At 48.0% G+C, this 22,695-nt stretch overlaps 1 protein-coding gene across 2 annotated transcripts; it reads right to left on the bottom strand.

Annotated features, from left to right (window-relative positions):
• Positions 1–1,340: 1,340 nt before the first annotated feature.
• Positions 1,341–20,577, bottom strand: LOC119106971 (muscle-specific protein 20). 2 transcript variants are annotated; one of them, XM_037230325.1, is made up of 5 exons: positions 20,528–20,577; positions 3,673–3,779; positions 3,136–3,240; positions 2,483–2,603; positions 1,341–1,849 (listed from the first exon to the last, which is right to left on the bottom strand). In XM_037230325.1, exons 1-5 carry the CDS (start codon positions 20,534–20,536, stop codon positions 1,658–1,660), a joined length of 534 nt encoding a protein of 177 aa, XP_037086220.1. In that variant the 5' UTR covers positions 20,537–20,577; the 3' UTR covers positions 1,341–1,657. The 2 variants fall into 2 exon arrangements, with proteins under 2 accessions (XP_037086220.1, XP_037086214.1); XM_037230319.1 differs by lacking the exon at positions 20,528–20,577 and adding an exon at positions 7,409–7,477 and having other exon boundaries at positions 1,342–1,849.
• Positions 20,578–22,695: the final 2,118 nt, after the last annotated feature.

The following is a 22,695-nucleotide window of genomic DNA, read 5'->3' as shown; positions in this document are numbered from 1 at the left end:
GGCGGGCTACCAACCCAGCATTGTTTGATTTGAAATTGAAGCCCGAGGGGCATTATGAGAAGGTCTGATGAAAAACAAAAGCGGGTAACATAATTTTTTGGCGCGGCATCGCTAGTTCAGATGATATGCCATTTCAGCCAAAAAGTTTTGAATAATACGGAAATTTTCGATTAGTTCCGTGCTGAACATGACTAACTGTCATCACTGCGCATCCGCCATCCCATTATTGCAACGCACGTTCAACGGAGTCATTCTGCCCCGGTACATTATCAAAATAGCACGAAAGACCTTTACCGTGTGATGCCACCACGTGATTGTCAGCTGCCCAGTGACCAGGCTGACACTGTCAAGCCAGACGTCAATTGGTCCTCTTTTACGAGCCCTATGCGAACACCTTATCTGGAACGCGAACCTGCCACCACGCGTTTCACCACATCACGAATGTGGTCAGCATACTGTCAGAGCTTTACCGTAGTTGAGCCTCCGCCACAACCATTGGTGCATCTCCCGTCAATATTGTTTTTTTGCGAGCATTTTGCGCATGTGCGTGAAGAGTGAAGAGTGAGAGTGAGGGCAGCAGAGCTGAAGCCCAGAGAGCTAGACCGACCCGCCCGCTCCATAGCTCAACAGGAGAACGGGACTGTTTGTGCCTTATACACTTCTGGTCCAATGCTACACTTCCAGTCCAGTATTAGTCTTAATCTATAATATTTCCAGTTTCGCGGCCTTTACACCTGGCAGGCCTGACAAAGAGCCGGTATTTCATACCACATAACGCTGCTTGTGATCGATTATTGCATTTTGCGGGTAACTTGGGTGGTATGCAATTGGTGCTCGTTCATTCGTCAACCCGTGCTGGCATGCTTCACACACGAATAAGTCAGATCATTTGATGCTTTACGTTGAACACAAAATGTCCATTGAGGAGGTGGAATTCGTGTTCCGTTTCTACGACGTCATGCGCATCTGCTTGATTTCAAATTAGGTGACGCGAAAAAGTCTGCACAAGTTCGCGTGCGCCTATCTCATCAACGAGAAGATGTCAAATCTCACCAAGTGCACAAGTGCAAAGTGAAGGGAATTATCTGGGAAGTGACCATCTCAGTTCGAAGCCATATATAAATGCGAAACAATACAGAACAGAACGAAACTTCACTTTAAGGTTGTGTGGACAACTCAAATGTGCCCGGCCCAGAACATCTTGAAACTATATGTTGACGCGTTTAGACCATCAAAGCAGAACAGGACGTGAGGCGTGGTTTTAGTGTACAAAGACCTTGAAATGTCGTACACTGTTGTTTGCAGATCGCGCTGGCCGTCGAAATGTGCGTACACCTGCAAAGACGATGAACAAGGAGTTCTCATTTTATTAGTGATACTTAGAGACTTCGCATAACCAACGTGAGCAATGCATAATATTGCTTTAAAATAGTTATTTCATGCTCAAACATTTACGCATGGTGTACGATACTGAGCGTGACTGAGGGTGAAGAGCGGAGACATACACTGAGCTTACCCTCGTGAAGCAGCATGCATTGTTGTAGCTGTGCATGACGTAGAATAGCGCGCGGCCGTAATTTGGGGGCTGGCGCCAACTGCTGCCAGAGCCTTCTGACAGAGCGGCGGGTGTCCCAGGACAGAGTGCCGGCTAGTCCAGCTATTTTCCGATGATGATCCTGCGGGGCTTGCCGAAGCTCAGGCCGGCCTGCGTGGCGCCCTTGTTGGAGCCGGCCTGCATGCCGATGACGGTGTTGCCGGCGGCGATGGTCTCTTGGTCGAAGTGTCGCACGTTCTGCTGCGACGGCCGGGGTCCCATCAGCGGCCCCCGGAACGCCGGGTCCAGGTGGGCCTGGCGGCAGACGGGCGGCTGATAACACGTGTGCGAGCATACGCATAGGCAAGTGGGAAGGAAGCAGAGCTGAAGCCCAGAGAGCTAGACAGACCTGCCCGCTCTATAGCTCAACAGCAGCACGGGAATGTTTGTGCCTCACGTGCCTCTAGTCCAGTGCTATGACGTATTTGTGCACTCCTCTGGTGTGCTGACGATAAGGCATAGTGCTCCAACAAGCAAGGGACGAAATGAACAACAGCGACAGACCGTGGGCCTAGCTGGGAGTCACGGATCAGATCTATGCACGTCCCGCAATGTCTTCCAAAAATGCCTTGTAGCGACTCGACTGGCACGTGGCAGCGGCTCGCCTGGCACGCCGCGCAGGCTCGACTGGCACGTCGTAGCGGCTCGGTTGGCACGCCGCGCAGGCTCGGTTGGCTGCTCTATCTCTGCCTGTCGGTGCGCTGCTCCGGCAGCGGCTCGACTGGCACGTCGCAGCGGCTCGTCTGGCACGCCGCGCAGGCTCGACTGGCGTGACGCAGCGGCTCGACTGACACGCCGCGCAGGCTCGGTTGGCTGCTCTGTCTCTGCTTGTCGGTGCGCTGCTCCGGCAGTGGCCGCCGGGGTCGGGCAGCCGCGGCGCCTGCTCACCTGCCTGGCGACGGCCAGCACTGCCCGAGTTACCGACTCGATTTTCCCTTTCTGCAGCAGGTCGGAGCCCTCGAACAGGTCCACGTCCGCGCAGCCGTATGCCTGCATGGCGTCCAGGAAGCTGGGGGCACACCGGGCGGCGTCAGCGCCGCAGAGCGGGAGTGGGACTGGGAGGAAGGAACTAGCGTGCCGGCGTGACGCGCCGACGGCACGTGACGTGACGTGACGTGACGTGACGTGACCGTGACCGTGGCCGTGACCGTGACCGCGACCGTGACGGTAACCACATCAGTCCAGTGGTGCTTGTACAGCCATTGTAGTACCACGGTGCATTGCGGTCGTGGTCCGAGTGCTGGTGTCAAAGATGTGAGTGTTCCAAAACCTGGGTTTATATTTTTGAGCACACATGCGTTTGATCTTATCTTTACTGACACTTCATTACACAGCTCTGGAGTTAGAACTACAGCCTGGACAGAAGGCAATACGCACACTCTACAGTCCAATACGTTTCAGTCCACGGTAGACGGTTCATAGAAAGCCAGAGGAATCACAGTAAAATGTCAGGATTTTGTGGCTCACATGTTTCTAGTCTAGCGCTAAGACATATTTGTCCACTATGTCGTTACGCTAGTGATCAGGCACGATGCCCAAACCTGTGGATGTTGTCCATGTAGTTGAATGAATAGCCAGCCGTATTTATCTTCTTGATGCAGCCAGGGGAGAGTTTATTCATCAGCTTGCAGAGGGCCACTCCGTCTCTGTCACAGAGAGATTTGCGTCCAGCAGCACCTATTTTGTCTCACCGTTCATGGTCGAGTGACGCAAACTAAAAAAAAACACCTAAAAACAAATAAATCGCACGTGAATGGCAAAAGCATACCGGCCCTGCAAAGGCTACTCAGTGGTTCGCTTCCTGTAATCATTGATTGTGAAACATTTACTGAACCACAAGATGCAGCAAATGTCCGATTTCTAGGTGCCATTCAAGTAATCTTTCCAACCGATCACGTTCAGTTCCAACGTTGCGTCACGTTTTGATCTGCCTCAATGTATTTTTGCTGGTTGTCCGCAGTATACGATATTACAGTCGGCTGCAAGTGTCAAGCACATACGCGGATGTAAGTCAAGAGTCCCCGAGCTGCGACAGAACGAAACCAGGCGGCGGGGCAGGCCGCGCGGCCGCGCCGTACCTGAGGTACTCGGCGTAGTCGGCGCCCTCTGGCCAACTCTCGCCGGTCACCGCCTCGATCCAGTGCTGCACCTCAGCCTCCTGAGCCCGATCACGACCACGGAAGAGCTGCCGGCACCAGACCTCGGTGTTAACGCTTGCGATCTGGTGTGTGCGGACGCGGTACTGCATTTCACGCAGCCGACAGGGGCTCACACACGGATGAGTACTTGCAGGGTGTCCTCCCGGAAGGGTGCCTGCACCTTCTCCTCTCTGAACAGAAAAAGAGTGGTGTCAGAAAGGACCCAGATGCGGTAATGTGCCAACTGATCACACAACGTTAGAATGTATCACAAGCGTCAGTCCCAAATACACCTTTGTCGATGATTATTTGTGGCACAACATGCTGATGCATTGTAGAAAATGAAAACCAGTAAAACATCAACGGTATTAGGTTTTCGTGGCCAGTTGTGAACGGTGATGCCATGTAAGCCAGCGTTAAAAATGTTGGCGACGCGGTCAGCTTCAGACAAAGGGCTCAATCATCTGATAAAGCTCTCCACGTAATTGCTGGAAATGTATCGTTCGCCCTTAATGGATCGTTCTCGTCGTGTCTTTTACGCATTTCACACAGCCGCCCATACATCAACACCGACAGCTGACTGGCGACGAGGCTTCTGTTTGGTTTCTGATGTCCGCCAGTGGGACCGGCGCCGCCTGGTGGCGGGAGCCGGCGGCGGGAGCTGGCGGCCGGCCGCACAGCGCCGACTCACCGCTGAGAAGCGTGACCCAGATGTGGCGGGTGTCTGGCCGTCGAGGCCGCCGCCCTCAAACCTACGCATCGTGACTCAGACGCGAGTGTGAGGTATGTGGGGCTCGCCTCAGCCGGCGGCAGGGCTGTGCGGCGACCGTCTGGCCTTGCGTGAGGGGGACGGGACAGGGGCAGGAAGTAGCCATTAGGGATCGGGGGCGGACTCTTTGTTCTTTTAGCAGGATAAATGATCCGGCAGCGACGGATACTTTCGTCCGTCTTGAGATTTCTCCCACATCCGAATGGAACTAAAAAGGAGACCAATGACCTAGCGATAGATTGGGGCTCCTCATCAACTCTTTCCGTTTCGTGAATGCTTCCAAGGTCGGCCATAGGCTGTGTAATGCATCTTTTTATTGGGGAGAGGGGATAGGCTCTCCGTAACAAAAGGCGTCATTGTAGGAGCAGTGCGCCTCTCATAAAATCGTGCGTCTGGAATTGAGCTGTGAACATTCTAGTTACGCTAGACATTACTAGATTTACGTTATCGCTTAAAGTTGAAAGACAATGAAAACACACCACCGCCTAATGCCTCGCGCCAAAAATAATCCGTCTGGATAGCAAAGGTATTGACGCCATGCCCGAAACTAAAGGATTACCACGAGCACGAAATGATCGTATATCATCATGCACCCGACTTGGATCGCTGACACACGCTTGTAAGTTAATCCGCATCGTACTCAACATCTGAGCACCCCAAATGGTTCCCCACCGTGGCAGGAACATCATGCCACCGAGAATGGTGCGTTAAAAGACCTTAACTATCTCAACTATGACCTTTGATGAGGGAGGCTGCGACTGTGGAAGCTATCGCCCCATTCCTAGCAAAGACGGTTCCGTTATCGGGTTTACACGCCTGAGATCAGCGTACGAAAGTACGCCAACCAATGTGCGCCCTTTATGAAGAGAGCATATGTACCACGCTCTCGTTCAGTACAGATACTACAGTTCGAGTGTCGTTTTTTCTACCAATTTAATACCAGTGACGATTCTTTAAGACTCGCAGTTCAGCTGTTATGGCGTGGAGCTTAAGTCACCGAAATTCCAGAGCGTTTTTCCGATTTGCTTTCATCACACGTTCGGATGGTGGTCGATTTGATCCCTATAATGCTTTCCTGCAACAACTTCTAAAAGGCGCGCAAAGCCACGTCAAGCTTTGTATAGTTATACGGAAGTTAATAACAGATATTGTGGATTCAGCAAATCAGATGCACCTTGTAAGGTCAATGACCATGGTGGCAGATCAAACTGAGTCCGTGGCTGTGGGCGAAAGTAGTTTCTAGGGCATCGTTCAATCTGATACCACAAAGGAGTGTTCAACAATGCAATACATCTCTGGTAGATGTGTCAGACCATACAATATTTTAATATAGGGCTACCATCAGTTCTCTTGGCCTTGTGTCCAGTATGAAGGTCAGAACGGGGTCGACATGAAACTGACCGTTGATCAGATTGATCGTTTGATGATCGTTTGAAATTTCTTTATAATATGGACCATAAAAGACATCTTTCATGGTCTTCTTATAGGTCAGAGTACTGGCCTCAAATGATCAAGATGGGCCTGTTTTTAGGGCATGCTACCTAGCGTAATCCTTAACGGTTGCTTGAATTCAAAAGTAATAATAATCTCATTGATTTTTTATCATCTAGGCCTTGCTAAGGTTAAACAAGATCATTGGCCCGAAATTGGCACCAGTGACATTTTGCTAAGCCATGTATATAAGTTGAAAGTGGTTGCACAAAAAGGTCTAGGGACGCTTTAAGCACCAATCTTGAGTTCGACCTTGTTTGACCCTTTTTCATGAGAATATTATGACCTAAGAACCTGTAATTTTGACGCGTTCACATATGGATCAAAACGCTCTGTGAATTTGATGTCTCCAGCCTTTTTATTCTGGGGGTGTTAGGGGGTCAAATTAACCTCCGAGTGTGTAGCACTCAACTGGCCATCCGGTCGAGTGGTAAATTCCAAGAGCTACATCAAGGCGAAGTATTTTTTTTTTGCATTAGTATTTCAGTGGTGAATGGTTGCTGCCATTACACATCCCTTTACACAACCTTTTGTTCTCGTGCGGGAAAAGTTGCAGGAGCCCAGGGTTCGCGCAGGCAAGCCATTACAAAATCTGCACCGCGGCACAGTTCATTTCTTTGCACAAAATTCAATTTGCCGATATGCTAAGGAGTTTGCTATCCAACAACGATTGGATTCAAACAATAGGTAGTTCTAAGTTTTTCGTTTTTCCGCATACCGTTGCAGGCCTAATGTTTGAGCTTAATAATTTACCTGAATACTGCCCCCGGAAAAGAATGTTTCCTATCTTGCGACCACAGTCGGTCTTTTGATGGCGGAGCGCTCGTCTCATGCCCCTCCATGTTCCGGGTCCTTTCCTCCAAATTTGGTAGTTGCTCCACAGATTTGTTTCATAATCCTCACCAGCTATAAAGTTAACTTAGGATTTGAAATGTCGATGTAAAATTGCTATTACGTGGTACTTGAATTATCTGTTTAAATACATATTGCGCTGTAACTTGCTGAATATTTTAATAAAGTTGTAGCTCATCCAAAGATAGTTAGCCTTGCGCTCAACCGAGGCTTTCCACGCTGACGATGCATTTAGTCGAGTCATAAAATCCTCATTGCCCAGTTAGTTTTATAATTTAAACTTTCGTAGACTCTTCCCTTGCAGACTTTTCGAAAGCAACGCACGCTCATACATCTTCTGCAAAATGAAGAATATTTCCTTTTCTATTAACCAGAAGAGGATTGGAGCCAGTTATTTTTTCATAAATCGCACAGAAACGTTTCTTTGTTAGCTCCCGTCTTACTCCGCTCATCGCAAGCATTCATTGTGATAACAACATAGTGTTAATAAGTACGCTGGGGAAAGATCGAAACAAAACAACAGCCAAGAACAAACTCCCCTTTTAACACCCGACGTGCACTCACCCAGTGCATGTTGACCTTCGTTCGTGGGTAGTGTTCCGGCTCGCGAACTTCCAGGCCGACTGCGTCGGGGGCCGCTGCCAGGGGTCGAGTGCTGCTGTGTCTATTTCGGGCCTCGGCTCGGTATTGGCACCTTCACATAATCCCCGGCCGACGTAACATCCCACGCAGTGCTCGTCCATGCTTGGTGGTGTGCCAGTCAAGGGCATACGGGCCGAATAACTCCTTGGGCTGCAGGCATCACCGTTGCGTGGCAGGTGCGCTGACGCCGCTGCTGACTGTCGAGGTGTCCGCCGCACACTAGCATCTGCTTGTGCCATAACACGGTCACCTGACATGCCACCCGCCTGCAGACATCTCGAGATTGGTCGGCTGTCGTTGAAGATGACCCGTCCTCTTTTCAACTTAGTTCATATTAAACTGAATGTGGAACTTCGGTCGGCGGCATTGCAATGCGATCGGCACATAACTGAGGCTTGAATAGAAGCCGAAGGGCTAACCATCTAGATATTTGCAAAAGAGGTCAACTGTGTTGACATTGTGTGTTCAGACTTATTGCGCCGACAGTTATCGGCCTTTCTAATGCCTGAAGATGCTGATTAAACGATATTAGCTATTAAACGTTAGTAAGGTTTCGAGCCCTCATTATCAAACTGTCCCGCCCACGGGGACAGATTGAAACGTCGATTTTTAACGTTTACTTGGTAACGTCATTTTATAAACACGCCCTTGCATATTGGTAATTGCATATTCCATAATCCATGAGGTGGGTTCGTGGGAGTGTTTTCCAGAAATAACCGTCGTCAAATGGCTCTCAATCAATGTCCTGCAAGGTACGATGACGCAATCAAGTCCTGGCGCATCAAGTAGTACATTAACTACACGTAAAGTTTTGGTGTATAGAGCGGTCTTTTTCGCTTAAAAGGATACCAATAGTTAGAAGTGGGTTTGTTTCATGATATCCGATGCTTGTTTCAATATCTTCAAATGCGAAACATTTCTTATAATGAACACACTGGATGCGCAAGTTTACGGAACGAGTAGAAACCATTCGGTGAACGCATGATGGCCTGACAGGGGTAAGAAAAGTATTGTGCAACAAATAGCAGCTTCTAAGTGGGCATTTTATTGACAGTAAAATACAACACAAATCCCAGCATATTAGAAGTGTTGCACATACGTGATCTTCGTCGGATACTGGACACTCAAACATCCTCTTGGAATTTGGTGTGAGCATGACATTATTTAAGCTATGGAGGTCTCGCAGTAATACTCTGCAAGTTTTTGCAATGAATGCTGTCGCCGCAAACAAGTTTGCATCCTAATGCTCGCTACAGGCATTCAGAACATTTTGGCTCGGTTATGTTTTGGTCAGCACTTAGCATGGTTATGTATACTGGGCGGCAACGTCTGAGGGCCCGAATAATTGCAATGCTCGCGATGCTCGTGTCATGCTCTAAAAGTGTCGTGTTATTCAACCTTTACACTATGAAAAATCCTGGAGCCATCAGGACATGAAATGGAATGCTACTATTTTTGGTTTCATGTTAAAAACACATTCTTGTGAAACCTCAGAAAACTTAATAATAATGTGTCTAAGAATGCCTCTGGGCACTGCCAGTACATTACCATCAAGATACAGCGCAAACATTTATTAGAAGTGTTTCGATGCCGAATTATCATGTGAATATCATACGAATGAGTTGCCTGACAAAACATCATAGTGCTTTTTGCACTATCATTGTTAGATGAGAACCAGAGAGAGATCTAAGTTGCCACCATGTCTGGATGCGTGAGAGTTAGGATCAACAGGCGGGATGCGTATTGGATGTCGACAGGTCTATAAAATAGCCGGGTAAATTTTACCCTCAAAGCGCTCTTGTGTCATCGTCACTTCTATAACAGCAAATTAGGTCGCAGATACATGATGATAAAAACTTGCTTCCCAATAACAATGTACTAACTATATTGATATGACTTACAACAAGCGATGGGCTAAATCTTATTTCAAACAGTTGTTGTGTATTTCATGGTTGTACCAAATAAAGAGCTTATCCATTTGGGAGAAATCTAGGACATTGTCGAGATCATGCTAGCGTGAAAAGGGTTATTATATTCCTACATGGTTTCTACATGCTACGTGATGACAAAAAAACAAACATGAAACTGATGACAGTGCGCTCCGGCATCTGTATATCAGGAGTTCAGACAACATCCATGCATTTCTTCATCCCAGGTTTGCATTTTTGCTCACATGCGTTGAGAAGGCTCGGAAGTTGTTGGAAGGGTAGGGACTCGAGTCAACATTGGGGGTTTGGCACCCCTGAAATCATTAAGTGTAATACCCCTGGGCACTTGAACTTAAGGAAGATTCAAGGATGTTTGTAAATACTTCAACGAGTTGTACGTGTAGAGGACCGAGATGGGTTCTACATAGAAAGCAGGCAAGGTTATTAAACGGCCCTATAAGCTGTTAAGAGCTGCCGCCTGACGACCCGGTCATTGAACTAATCAAAAAGCTACCGCGACGACGAAAATGCTCTGAAATGTGTTCAAGGACTCGCATCATCCATGGATCACAAAGAGAGCTCTGAAATAGCGTGAGAAGTCTGCACCATTTCCAGGGATTCCGCATCACAGATAACCTACTGATAGAAAAATATTCTGTTGATCGATGTAAACGTCCTCAGAACACAAAATGAACAATTGAAGCCAAACCGCCGAACCGCCTAACGCCAAGAACGCACTTACACCTTCGACCGTTTAAATGGAAGCTATCACTTATCGGACTGCGCTACGAGACGTTTGGTGATAAACTGGCGTACGGCATGGCTTCTTCTGATAAAAGGTTACCTGATGATTAAAAGCTAATATCATGATCAAAATCTAGTTCTGTGATTTAAAGGTAGTCCCACAATCAAGAAGCGATTCTGTGATTAAAATCTAATGCCGTGATCAAACGCTAACACGGCGATTAAAAGCCAATGCTATTGCTCAAATCAGATATGACTAAAAATCTGCAGATGGGGCCAAAGTACTCTTTCTAAGCCATACTTCAGCAGAGACTTATCACCACCAAGTTATTCTAACTGAGATAATTTTACACCGGCAGTAACATGATACGAATGTAACACGCTGTTGCCGTCCATGATATGGTAGCTTCGAGCAAAGCGTTTCTTCCTTGCCTGGGGATATTTGACGTCTTAGAGGGAACCAAAACGATGTGGTAACGTATCCCAAGCCCAAGCTGCGCGTGAAGCTCTGTGTGAGTCGAAAGCGGTGCGTGCGTTCATTGGAACAACGTTATCGTTTCCAACGCCACAAACACTTTTCAGTACCGCAATGTGGGGAAGTGTGAGCTTCATGTATAAGCCGTTTGCCAACATGCCTTAATTTCTTAACCTGCATGCTACTACCATTGTGGAGATTTCTCAGTTATGAATTAAATTAATCTTTTAGACTACAAGAGAGAAGCGCTTCGCTTTGTACTATGGAGAGTGACTCAATTTACTGATAAGTAATCCTTTGCATTTAAATGAAACTTATGTTGCAAGTTGATCGCTTAGCGCTTTGTTATGTTGATGAAGAACCAGCCCCAACAAAACTTAACTGATGCATACGTTCATTCACCGGAAATTTACGCACACCCTAGACGCGGAACGATTTAATGTTAGGCATCCATGTGGTGGTCCTCCTAATAGCACATGTATTTTCTGCATCACAGCTACAACCCAAACACATGACCACCGTAATTCATACAGCGCATTACATGTATCTGACTGAAGCAGATTGCTTTTAGTTTCAATCCAATACAAATATTGGGCAACGTGAATTGTGAGTAAGTTGCGTTATGAGCTAATGAACAAGGTTGAATATTGCAGTGTTTTTTATTGTGATAGTCTTGTTGATTACAATGGTAAATACCATGACCAAGTCGACTTCAAAAAAATGTTGTACGACCCTAGATACAGCGTAATCTAGACCCAAATATTTGCACAGCGTTCGCGAGTCACGCAAAAATTGTAACTTAATAAAACAGCAATATTTTACACGGGGTGCTGTGCCTCTATACAAGGATAACAAAATGAGAAGGCTATTTGATTTAACCTAATGGCTCGGCCTCCAAACCCGTAACTAGATGCGTTAATGTACCTGTATTTATACCGCCCCATAGACACAAAGCCAATATGTTTATCGTATAGTGCAATGCATCTACCAATACAAGAACACCTTCCCCTCGTAGTAAAATGTGTTCTGGCTCATCGAGAGATAAAAATAATAACTACTGAGCGGATAAACGATGCAACAAACTTAACACAGCCAGGTCCATAGGATGGAGAAAGGGTTGATAGGTGAACTGGAAAGCTCCCAAGCACGGGAATGACCTCAAGTCATTCATAACTAACCCAGTCTCCGTCCCACGCAACAAAAATATGTGCCGCCGCCCATAGCCGCCAAAGAAGAGTGGGTTTGGCGCCCTAAGGCGACCTGTACAGGGGCACCTTTATTCTCCTACCAGAAGGCGAACGTACCTCCAGTGCCTCCCCCCCCCACTCCAGATTTGTTCCTCCTTTAACACGGCCTAAATTATTACTTTTTAATTAGGTAAAAGGTAAAACATCAGCTGTTTTCTTCACTAGAAATTGAGCTGAATTCACCGAAAAAAATTAGGGACGCGAGGTGGGGCAGCTCGTCCGGCGCTACGCCCAGTCTCCAATCATTTACAAGATCGACACCACCGGTCGCCACAACTCGAAAAACATGCTGCCGCTCATGCAGAGAGGCCGAGGATATTAGAAACCACAGGTCTTGTCGGTGCTGTCCTGTCTCGCATTGTACGAAACGCTAACAGTGACCTACAGATGCGCACCGCTGCGGGCCTGTCGTGCTACCGCTTCAGGAACCAGTCCGCGCTTCTCAACCGCGCCATGCGCTGCTCCGCGGCCGACCAGCGAACCAAGACTGCCGCGCCGGGCGCCAGGCGGCGGCTACCGCTTCCAGCGAACCCTTGGCGACCTGAGGAAGCGCGTCCCAACGTCACGGGTGCTTGGGTCTAAATTCAGCTCTGCCTAATGATTATACTGCCGTCGCGGCCCTGTCTATGTGATCTCAGGCCTCTGGCGTCTACACTGGCGGGACGATTGGAGCCAAATACTGGCACGTACCTGGCCGCCGAGCGACTTCGGTGCCAATCTCAGTCCACGGATCATGATTGGCACGTCCTGAGGCGTTCACATCGCGACCTCTGAAATAACTTAGATCGTATGCCTACCGTTGTTTACTTACAGACAATGTTGCTGTAAAAATGTACCGCGTAATGTTCACCTTGGTTGGAGCGCATTATATCAGTGTAAGTGACGGACTTGTGACAGGTCTGGTCTCTGCGCATATGAAGCGCCACAACTGTGCTGTCAGCTTCCAAGACAGGCCATCGTTCCGATCCAACCAACTTCAGGTATCTTTCCATTCTGTTTGCATGCTATCGTTTGGTTTTCATTCCCCACCCAGTTCCCCTGCGACGCATTGTCCAGTTGGCGTCCAATATCATATTGCACGGCATACTTTGGTTGATCCGTCGGGATGGTCTTGATGCGTTATTATCGTGCCATCAGTATGGCAAACCTACGTTTGACCAATGTCTACCGTCGTTATAGAAGCCATGACATTTTGAAGGTAAAATTGTAAGATGCCTCTAAAATATTCCCGTTTATGATTGGGTATGGTGACTGACGTCTTGAAAATGTCAGCTGATGGACGATTTAATCTTGCGGTGTAAGGTACCAATGTGGACGATGGCCTACCATCGTGCCTGTACGTAAGGCTCCAACGTTTCCTCCTCTTTGCGACTCTCTCTGCCCCGGCGACCGCCGGCGCCTGCGTGCACCAGTCACATACTGGCTGTCTGATAGCTCAGAGTCAGAGAGGAGGTTTCTCGCCATTTTTCGGGGCATGAGGCGGGGGGAGTGGACAGTCCGTAGCGACCCGCATCTGGAACTTCAGCCGACCGGCCAACGCATGTCCATTTCCCGTCCCGGTGCGTGCACCTCCTACCGGCCATGATCTCTCGTTAGAAGGGGTGTTTCCCATTTGATGACATTGGGGCAAGCATCACATATGCTGCAAAAGCTCACTTGTAACTATCACCATGTTTCTAATGCAGAGGACTACTCAACGTAACACAACTTTGCCATCTAAGGAAATTTTTCCTCAGTACGCCATCGTTCGATCACGTCATTGAACGTTTTCATGAAGTCGGAGCTGCTACCAGACTGGCCGTGTCCGAATTGCCACGGTAACAATTAGGCTGATTCACTCCTAGCACTCAGAATCGTCGCAATGTAGCTTGTTCATTTATGCGTGTGAAAAAGGACCATAGTTATGTGCACGTATTATAGGCCTTTCTCGTGCTGTGTTTGCGATTACTTTCATTTGCGTGCTCGGTTACAGCACTAGTCTTAATCTATTATATTTCAAGTTTCATGGCTTTTACAACTGGTAGGCCTAACAAAGTGCCGGTATTTCATACTAGAAAACGTTGCTTGTGATCAATTATTGCATTTTGCGGGTAACTTGGGTCGAAGGCCATTAGTGCTCTTTCATTCGTCATCCCGTGCTGGCATGCTTCACACACGAATAAGTCAAAGATCATTTGATACTTTACGTTGAACACAAAATGTCCATTGAGAAGGTGGAATTCGTGTTCCGTTTCTACGACGTCATGCGCATCTGCTTGATTTCAAATTAGACGGCGCGAAAAAGTCTCCACAAGTTCGCGTGCACCTATCTCAGCAACGAGAGGATATCAAGTCTCACAAAGTGAATAAGTGCAAAGTGAAGGGAGTTATCTGGGAAATGACCATCTCAGTTCAAAACTACATATAAATGTGAAACAGTACAGAACAGAACGAAACATCACTTTACCGCTGTGTGGACAACTCAAATGTGCCCCGGCCCAGAACATCTTGAAACTATATGTTGACGCGTTTAGACCATCAAAGCAGAACAGGACGTGAGGCGTGGTTTTAGTGTACAGAGACCTTGAAATGTCGTACACTGTTGTTTGCAGATCGCGCTGGCCGTCGAAATGTGCGTACACCTGCAAAGACGATGAACAAGGAGTTCTCATTTTATTAGTGATACTTAGAGACTTCGCATAACCAACGTGAGTAATGCATAATATTGCTTTAAAATGGTTATTTCATGCTCAAACATTTACGCATGGTGTACGATACTGAGCGTGACTGAGGGTGAAGAGCGGAGACATACACTGAGCTTACCCTCGTGAAGCAGCATTCATTGTTGTAGCTGTGCATGACGTAGAATAGCGCGCGGCCGTAATTTGGGGGCTGGCGCCAACTGCTGCCAGGAGCCTTCTGACAGAGCGGCGGGTGTCCCAGGACAGAGTGCCGGCTAGTCCAGCTATTTTCCGATGATGATCCTGCGGGGCTTGCCGAAGCTCAGGCCGGCCTGCGTGGCGCCCTTGTTGGAGCCGGCCTGCATGCCGATGACGGTGTTGCCGGCAGCGATGGTCTCTTGGTCGAAGTGTCGCACGTTCTGCTGCGACGGCCGGGGTCCCATCAGCGGCCCCCGGAACGCCGGGTCCAGGTGGGCCTGCCGGCAGACAGGCGCCGCTAACACGTGTGCGAGCATACGCATAGGCAAGTGAGAAGGAAGCAGAGCTGAAGCCCAGAGAGCTAGACAGACCTGCCCGCTCTATAGCTCAACAGCAGCACGGGACTGTTTGTGCCTCACGTGCCTCTAGTCCAGTGCTATGACGTATTTGTGCACTCCTCTGGTGTGCTGACGATAAGGCATAGTGCTCCAACAAGCAAGGGACGAAATGAACAACAGCGACAGACCGTGGGCCTAGCTGGGAGTCACGGATCAGATCTATGCACGTCCCGCAATGTCTTCCAAAAATGCCTTGTAGCGACTCGACTGGCACGTGGCAGCGGCTCGCCTGGCACGCCGCGCAGGCTCGACTGGCACGTCGTAGCGGCTCGGTTGGCACGCCGCGCAGGCTCGTTTGGCTGCTCTATCTCTGCATGTCGGTGCGCTGCTCCGGCAGCGGCTCGACTGGCACGTCGCAGCGGCTCGTCTGGCACGCCGCGCAGGCTCGGTTGGCTGCTCTGTCTCTGCTTGTCGGTGCGCTGCTCCGGCAGTGGCCGCCGGGGTCGGGCAGCCGCGGCGCCTGCTCACCTGCCTGGCGACGGCCAGCACTGCCCGAGTTACCGACTCGATTTTCCCTTTCTGCAGCAGGTCGGAGCCCTCGAACAGGTCCACGTCCGCGCAGCCGTATGCCTGCATGGCGTCCAGGAAGCTGGGGGCACACCGGGCGGCGTCAGCGCCGCAGAGCGGGCGTGGGACCGGGAGGAAGGGACTAGCGTGCCGGCGTGACGCGCCGACGTGACGTGACGTGACGTGACGTGACGTGGCGTGACCGTGACCGTGACCGTGACCGTGACGGTAACCACATCAGTCCAGTGGTGCTTGTACAGCCATTGTAGTACCACGGTGCATTGCGGTCGTGGCCCGAGTGCTGGTGTCAAAGATGTGAGTGTTTCAAAACCTGGGTTTATATTTTTGAGCACACATGCGTTTGATCTTATCTTTACTGACACTTCATTACACAGTTCTAGGAGTTAGAACTACAACCTGAACAGAAGGCAATACGCACAGTCCACAGTCCAATACGTTTCAGTCCACGGTAGACGGTTCATAGAAAGCCAGAGGAATCACAGAAAAATGTCAGGATTTTGTGGCTCACATTCTTCTAGCCTAGCGCTAAGACATATTTGTCCACTATGTCGGTACGCTAATGATTAGGCACAATGCTCAAACCTGTGGATGTTGTCCATGTAGTGGAATGAATAGCCAGCCGTATTTATCTTCTTGATGCAGCCAGGGAAGAGTTTATTCATCAGCTTGCAGAGGGCCACTCCGTCTCTGTCACAGTGAGATTTGCGTGCAGCACAGAACCTATTTTGTCTCACCGTTCAAGGTCGAATGACGCAAACTAAAAATACAACTAAAAACAAATAAATCGCACGTGAATGGCAAAAGCATACCGGCTCTGCGAAGGCTACTCAGTGGTTTGCTTCATGCAATCATTGATTGTGAAGCATTTACTGAACCACGAGATGCAGCAAATGCCCGATGTTTAGGTGCCATTCAAGTAATATTTCTAACCGATCACGTTCAGTTCCAACGCTGCGTCACGTTTTGATCTACCTCAATATATTTTTGCTAGCTCTCCGCAATTTACGATATTACAGTCGGCAGCAAGTGTCAAGCACATACGCGGATGTAAGTCAAGCGTCCCCGAGCTGCGACAGAACGTCACCAGGCGGCGAGGCGGGCCGCGCGGGCGCGCCGGACCTGAGGTACTCGGCGTAGTCGGCGCCCTCTGGCCACCTCTCGCCGGTCACCGCCTCAATCCAGTGCTGCACTTCAGCCTCCTGAGCCCGATCACGACCACTGTAGAGCTACCGGCACCAGACCTCCGTGTTAACGCTTGCGATCTGGTGTGTGCGGACGCGGTGCTGCATCTCACGCAGCCGACGGGGGCTCACACATGGATGGTACTTGCAGGGTGTCCTCCCGGAAGGGTACCTGCACCTTCGCCTCTCTGAACAGGAAAGGGGTGGCGTCAGAAAGGAGCCATATTCGGTAATGTGCCAACTCATCTCACGACGTTAGAATTTATCACAAGCGTCAGTCCCAAGAACACCTTTGTCGATGATTATTTGTGGCACAACATGTTGGTGCTTTGTAGAAAGTGAAAACCAGTAAAACGTCAACGGTATTAGGTTTTCGTGGCCAGTTGTGAACGGTGATGCCATGTAAGTCAGCGTTAAAAATGTTTGCGACGCGGTCAGCTTCAGACAAAGGGCTCAATCATCTGATAAAGCTCTCCATTTAATTGCAGGAAATGTATCGTTCGCCCTTATAGGATCGTCTTCTTCGTGTCTTTCACGCATTTCACACAGCCGCCCAGACATTAGCACCGGCAGTTGAGTGGCGACGAGGCTTCTGTTTGTTTTCCGATGTCCGCCAGCGGGACCGGCGCCGCCTGGTGGCGGGAGCCGGCGGCGGGAGCTGGCGGCCGGCCGCACGGCGCCGACTCACCGCTGAGAAGCGTGACCCAACTCTGGCGGGTGTCTGGCCGTCGGGCCCGCCGCCTTCAAACCTACGCATCGTGACTCAGACGCGAGTGTGAGGTATGTGGGACTCGCCTCAGCCGGCGCCAGGGCTGTGCGGCGACCGTCTGGCCTTGCGGGAGGGGGACGGGGCAGGGGCAGGAAGTAGCCATTAGGGATCGGGGGCGGTCTCCTTGTTCTTTTAGCAGGATAAATGATCCGGCAGCGACGGACGCTTTCGTCCGTCTTGAGATTTCTCCCACATCCGAATGGAACTAAAAAGGAGACTTATGACCTAGTGATAGATTGGGGCTCCTCATCAACTTTTTCCGTTTCGTGAATGCTTCCAATGTCGGTCATGGGCTGTGAAATGTGTCTCTTTATTGGGGAGAGGGGAGAGGCTCTCCGTAACAGAAGGTGTCATTGTAGGAGCAGTGCGCTTCTTATAAAATTGTGCGTCTGGCATTGAACTGTGAGCATTTTAATTACGCTAGACATTGCTAGATTTACGTCATCGCTTAAAAGTGAAAGGCAATGAAAACCCACCACCACATAATGCCTCGCGCCAAAAATAGTCCGTCTGGATAGCAAAGGTATTAAAGCCATGTCCCATACCAAAGTATTACACACGAGCACGAAATTATCGTATATCATCATGCACCCGACTTGGATCACTGACACACGCTTGTATGTTAATCCGCATCGTGCTCAACATCTGAGCACCCCAAATGGTTCACAACCGTGGCAGGAACATTATGCCACCGAGCATGGTGCGTTAAAAGACCTTAATATCTCAACTATGACCTTTGATGAGGGAGACTGCGACTGTGGAAGCTATCTACCTATTCCTAGCAAAGACGGTTCCGTTATCGGGTTTTACACGCCTGAGATCAGCGTACGAAAGTACGCCGAGAAGCAATGGGCGCCTTTATGAAGAGAGCATCTGTACCACGGTCTCGTGCTGTACAGATACTACAGTTCGAGTGTCGTTTTTTTCTACCAATTTAATTCCAGTGACGATTCTTTAAGACTCGCAGTCCAGCTGTTATGGCGCTGAGCTGAAGTCACCGAAATTGCAGAGCTTTTTTCCGACTTGCTTTCATCACACGTTCGGAAGGTGGTCGATTTGATTCCTATGTTTTTCTGCAACAACTTGTAAAAGGCGCGGCAAAGCCGCGTCAAGCTTTGCATAGCTATAGGCAAGTTAATAAGGGATAATGTGGTTTTAACAAATCAGATGCACCTTGTAAGGTCAATGTCCATGGTGGCAGGTCAAAGTGAGTCCGCGGCTGTGAGCGAAAGTAGTTTCTAGGGCATCGTTCAATTTGATACCACACAGGAGTGTCCAACAATGCAATACATCTCTGGAAGATGTGCTAGACAATAAACCAATTGAATTTAGGGTTACCATCAATTATCACGACCTTGTGTCGAGTATGAAGGCCAGAACGAGGTTAACATCCACCTGCTTTGTTACTACAGAACTTGGTTAAAGGGATATTCATGATGATCATTTAAAATTCCTTCGTAATATGGACCATGAAAGACATCTTCCGTGGTCTTCTTATAGGTCAGAGTAGGTCACTGGCCTCAAATGTTCAAGATGGGCCTGTTTTTAGGGCATGCTGCCTAGCGTAATCCTTAACGGTTGCCTGAATTCAAAAATAATAATCTCAATAATTTTGATCGTCTAGGACTTTCTATGGTTAAACAAGATCATTGGCCCGAAATTGGCACCGGTGACATTTTGCTAAGCCATGGATATAAGCTCAAAGTGGTTGCATAAAAAGGTATAAGGGCGCTTTAAGCACCAATCTTGAGTTCGACTTTGTTCGACCCTATTTCATGAGAATATTATGACCTAAGAACCTGTAATTTTGGCAAGTTCACATATGGATCAGAACGCTCTGTGAATTTGATGTCTCCAGCCTTCTTATTTTGGGGGTCTTAGGGGGTCAAATTAACCTCCGAGTGTGTGGTACTCAACTGGCCATCCGGTCGAGTGGTAAATTCTAAGAGCTACATCAAGGCGAGGTATTTCTTTTGCATTAGTATTTCGGTGGCGAATGGTTACTGCCAGTACACATCCCTTTAAACAACCCTTTGTTCTCGTGCGGGAAAAGTTGCAGGAGCCCAGGGTACGCGCAGGCAAGCCATCACAGAATCTGCACCGCGGCACAGTTAACTTCTTTGCACAAAATTTAATATGCCGATATGATAAGGAGTTTGCTATCCAACAACGATTGGATTCAAACAATAGATAGTTCTATGCTTTTCGTTTTTCCGTATACCGTTGCAGGCCTAATGTTTAAGCTTAATTTACCTGAATACTGCCCCAGGTAAAGAATGTTTCCTATCTTGCGACAACAGTCGGGCTTTTGATGGCGGAGCGCTCGTCTCATGCCCCTCCATGTTCCGGGTCCTTTCCTCGAAACTTGGTAGTTGTTCCATAGATGCGTTTCATAATCCTCACCAGCTATATAGTTAACTTATGATTTGAAATGCCGATATAAAATTGTTTTTACGTGGTACTCGAATTATCTGTTTAAATACATATTGCGCTGTAATTTGCTTATTTTTTTTAAAAAAATTTTGCTCATCCAAAGATAGATAGCCTGGAGCTCACCCAGGGCTTTTCACGATGATGATACATTTAGTCGAGTCATAAAATCGTCATTGCCCAGCTAGTTTTATAAATAAACTTTCGTAAACTCTTCCCATGCAGACTTTTCGAAAGCAACGCACGCTTTTACATCTTCTGCAAAATGTAGAAGATTTCCTTTTCGCTAAACCAGAAGAGGATTGGAGCCAGTTATTTTTCGATAAATCGCACAAAAACGCTCCCTTGTTAGCTCCCGTCTTACTCTGCTAATCGCAACCATTCATGTGATAACGACATAGTGTTAATAAGTACGCTGGGGATGGATTGTAAACAAACAACAGTCAAGAACAAGCTCCCTTTTAACACCCGTCGTGCACTCACCCAGGACATGTTGACCTTCGTTCGGGGGTAGTGTTCCGGCTCGCGAACTTCCAGGCCGACTGGGTCGGGGGCCGCTGCCGGCGGTCGAGCGCTGCTGGGTCTATTTCGGGCCTCGGCTCGGTTTTGGCACCTTCACATAATCCCCGGCCGACGTAGCAACCCACCCAGTGCTCGTCTGTGCTTGGTGGTGTGCCAGTCAAGGGCATACGAGCCGAATAACTGCTTCGGCTGTAGGAATCACCGTTGCGTGGCAGGTGCACTGACGCCGCTGCTGACTGTCGAGGTGTCCGCCGCACACTAGCATCTGCTTGTGCCATTACACTGTCACCTGGCATGCCACCCGCCTGCAGACAACTCGAGATTGGTCGGCTGTCGTTGAAGATGACCCGTCTTCTTTTCAACTTAGTTCATATTAAACTGAATGTGGGACTTCGGTCAGCGGCAATGCAATGCGATCGGCACATAACTGAGTCTGGAATAGAAGTCCAAGGGCTAACCAAATATATATAAGCAAAAGAAGTCAAGTGTGTCAACATTGTGTGTTCAGACTTATTGCGCCGACAGTTATTGACCTTTCTTATGCCTGAGGATGCTGATTAAACGATATTAGCTATTAAACGTTAGTAAGGTTTCGAGCCCTCATTATCAAACTGTCCCGCCCACGGGGACAGATTGAAACGTCGATTTTTAACGCTTGCTTGGTAACGTCATTTTATAAATACGCCATTGCATATTGGTAATTGCATATTCCATAATCCATGAGGCGGGTTCGTGAGCGTGTTTTCCAGAAATAACCGTTGCCAACTGGCTCTCAATCAATGTCCTGCAAGGTACGATGACACAATCAAATCATGACGCATTGAGGAGCATATTAACTACACGTAAACTTGTGGTGTATAGAGCGGTCTTTTTCACTTAAAAGGATACCATTAGTTACACGTGGGTTTGCTTCATCATATCTGACGCTTGTTTCAATATTCTCAAATGCGAAACATTTCTTATAATGAACACACTGGAGACGCACGTTTACGGAACGCATAGAAACCATTCGGTGAACGCATGATGGCCTGACAGGGGTAAGAAAAGTATTGTGCAACAAATAGCAGCTTCTAAGTGGGCATTTTATTGACAGTAAAATACAACACAAATCCCAGCATATTAGAAGTGTTGCACATACGTGATCTTCGTCGGATACTGGACACTCAAACATCCTCTTGGAATTTGGTGTGAGCATGACATTATTTAAGCTATGGAGGTCTCGCAGTAATACTCTGCAAGTATTTGCAATGAATGATGTCGCCGCAAACAAGTTTGCATCCTAATGCTCGCTACAGGCATTCAGAACATTTTGGCTCTGTTGTGTTTTGGTCAGCACTTAGCGTGGTTATGTATATTGGGCGGCAACGTCTGAGAACCTGAATAATTGCAATGCTCGCGATGCTCGTGTCATGCTCTTGAGGTGCCTTGTTATTTAACCTTTACACTATGAAAAACCCTGGAGACATCAGGACCTTAAATGTAATGTTGCTTATTTTCGGTTTCATGTTAAAAACACATTCTTGTGAAACCTCATAAAACTTAATAATAATGTGTCTAAGAATGCCTCTGGGCACTGCCAGTACAATTACCATCAAGATACAGCGCAAACATTTATCATAATTATTTCCGTGCCCAATTATCATGCGAATATCATACGAATGAGCCGCCTGACAAAACATAATAGTGCTTTTTGCACTATCATTGTTAGATGAGGACCAGAGAGAGATCTAATTTGCCACCATGTGTGAATGCGTGAGAGTTAGGATCAACAGGCGGGATGCGTTTTGGATGTCGACAGGTCTATCAAATAGCCGGTAAATTTACCCTGAAAGCGCTCTTGTTTCATCGTCACTTCTATAACAGCAAATTAGGTCACAGATACATGATGATAAAAGCTTGCTTCCCAATAACAATTCAAATACCTATTTGATAAGACTTACAACAAGCGCTGGGCTAAATCTGATTTCAAACAGTTGTTGTGTATTTCATGGTTGTACCAAAAAAGGGCTTATCCATTTGGCAGAAATCTGGGCCATTGTCGAGGTAATGCTAGCGTGAAAAGGATGTCATATTCCTATGTGATTTCTACATTCTACGTGGTGACAAAAAAACAAACATAAAACTGATGA

This window comes from Pollicipes pollicipes, unplaced genomic scaffold (genome assembly GCF_011947565.3).
Source record: "Pollicipes pollicipes isolate AB1234 unplaced genomic scaffold, Ppol_2.1 Scaffold_2555;HRSCAF=2994_pilon_pilon_pilon, whole genome shotgun sequence".
Taxonomy (NCBI): Eukaryota; Metazoa; Arthropoda; class Thecostraca; order Pollicipedomorpha; family Pollicipedidae; genus Pollicipes; species Pollicipes pollicipes.
Note: the sequence above shows the minus strand (reverse complement) of the source record. Positions and strands in the feature narration are given on the sequence as shown.

Bases quoted from the DNA above. Each gene is read 5' to 3' on its own strand.
- LOC119106971 (XM_037230325.1), bottom strand. The intron at 3,241-3,672 runs GTACGGCGCGGC...TCTCTGTGACAG, and splicing joins GACTACGCCGAGTACCTCAG to AGACGGAGTGGCCCTCTGCA. The intron at 2,604-3,135 runs GTTTGGGCATCG...GTGTGCCCCCAG, and splicing joins TACATGGACAACATCCACAG to CTTCCTGGACGCCATGCAGG.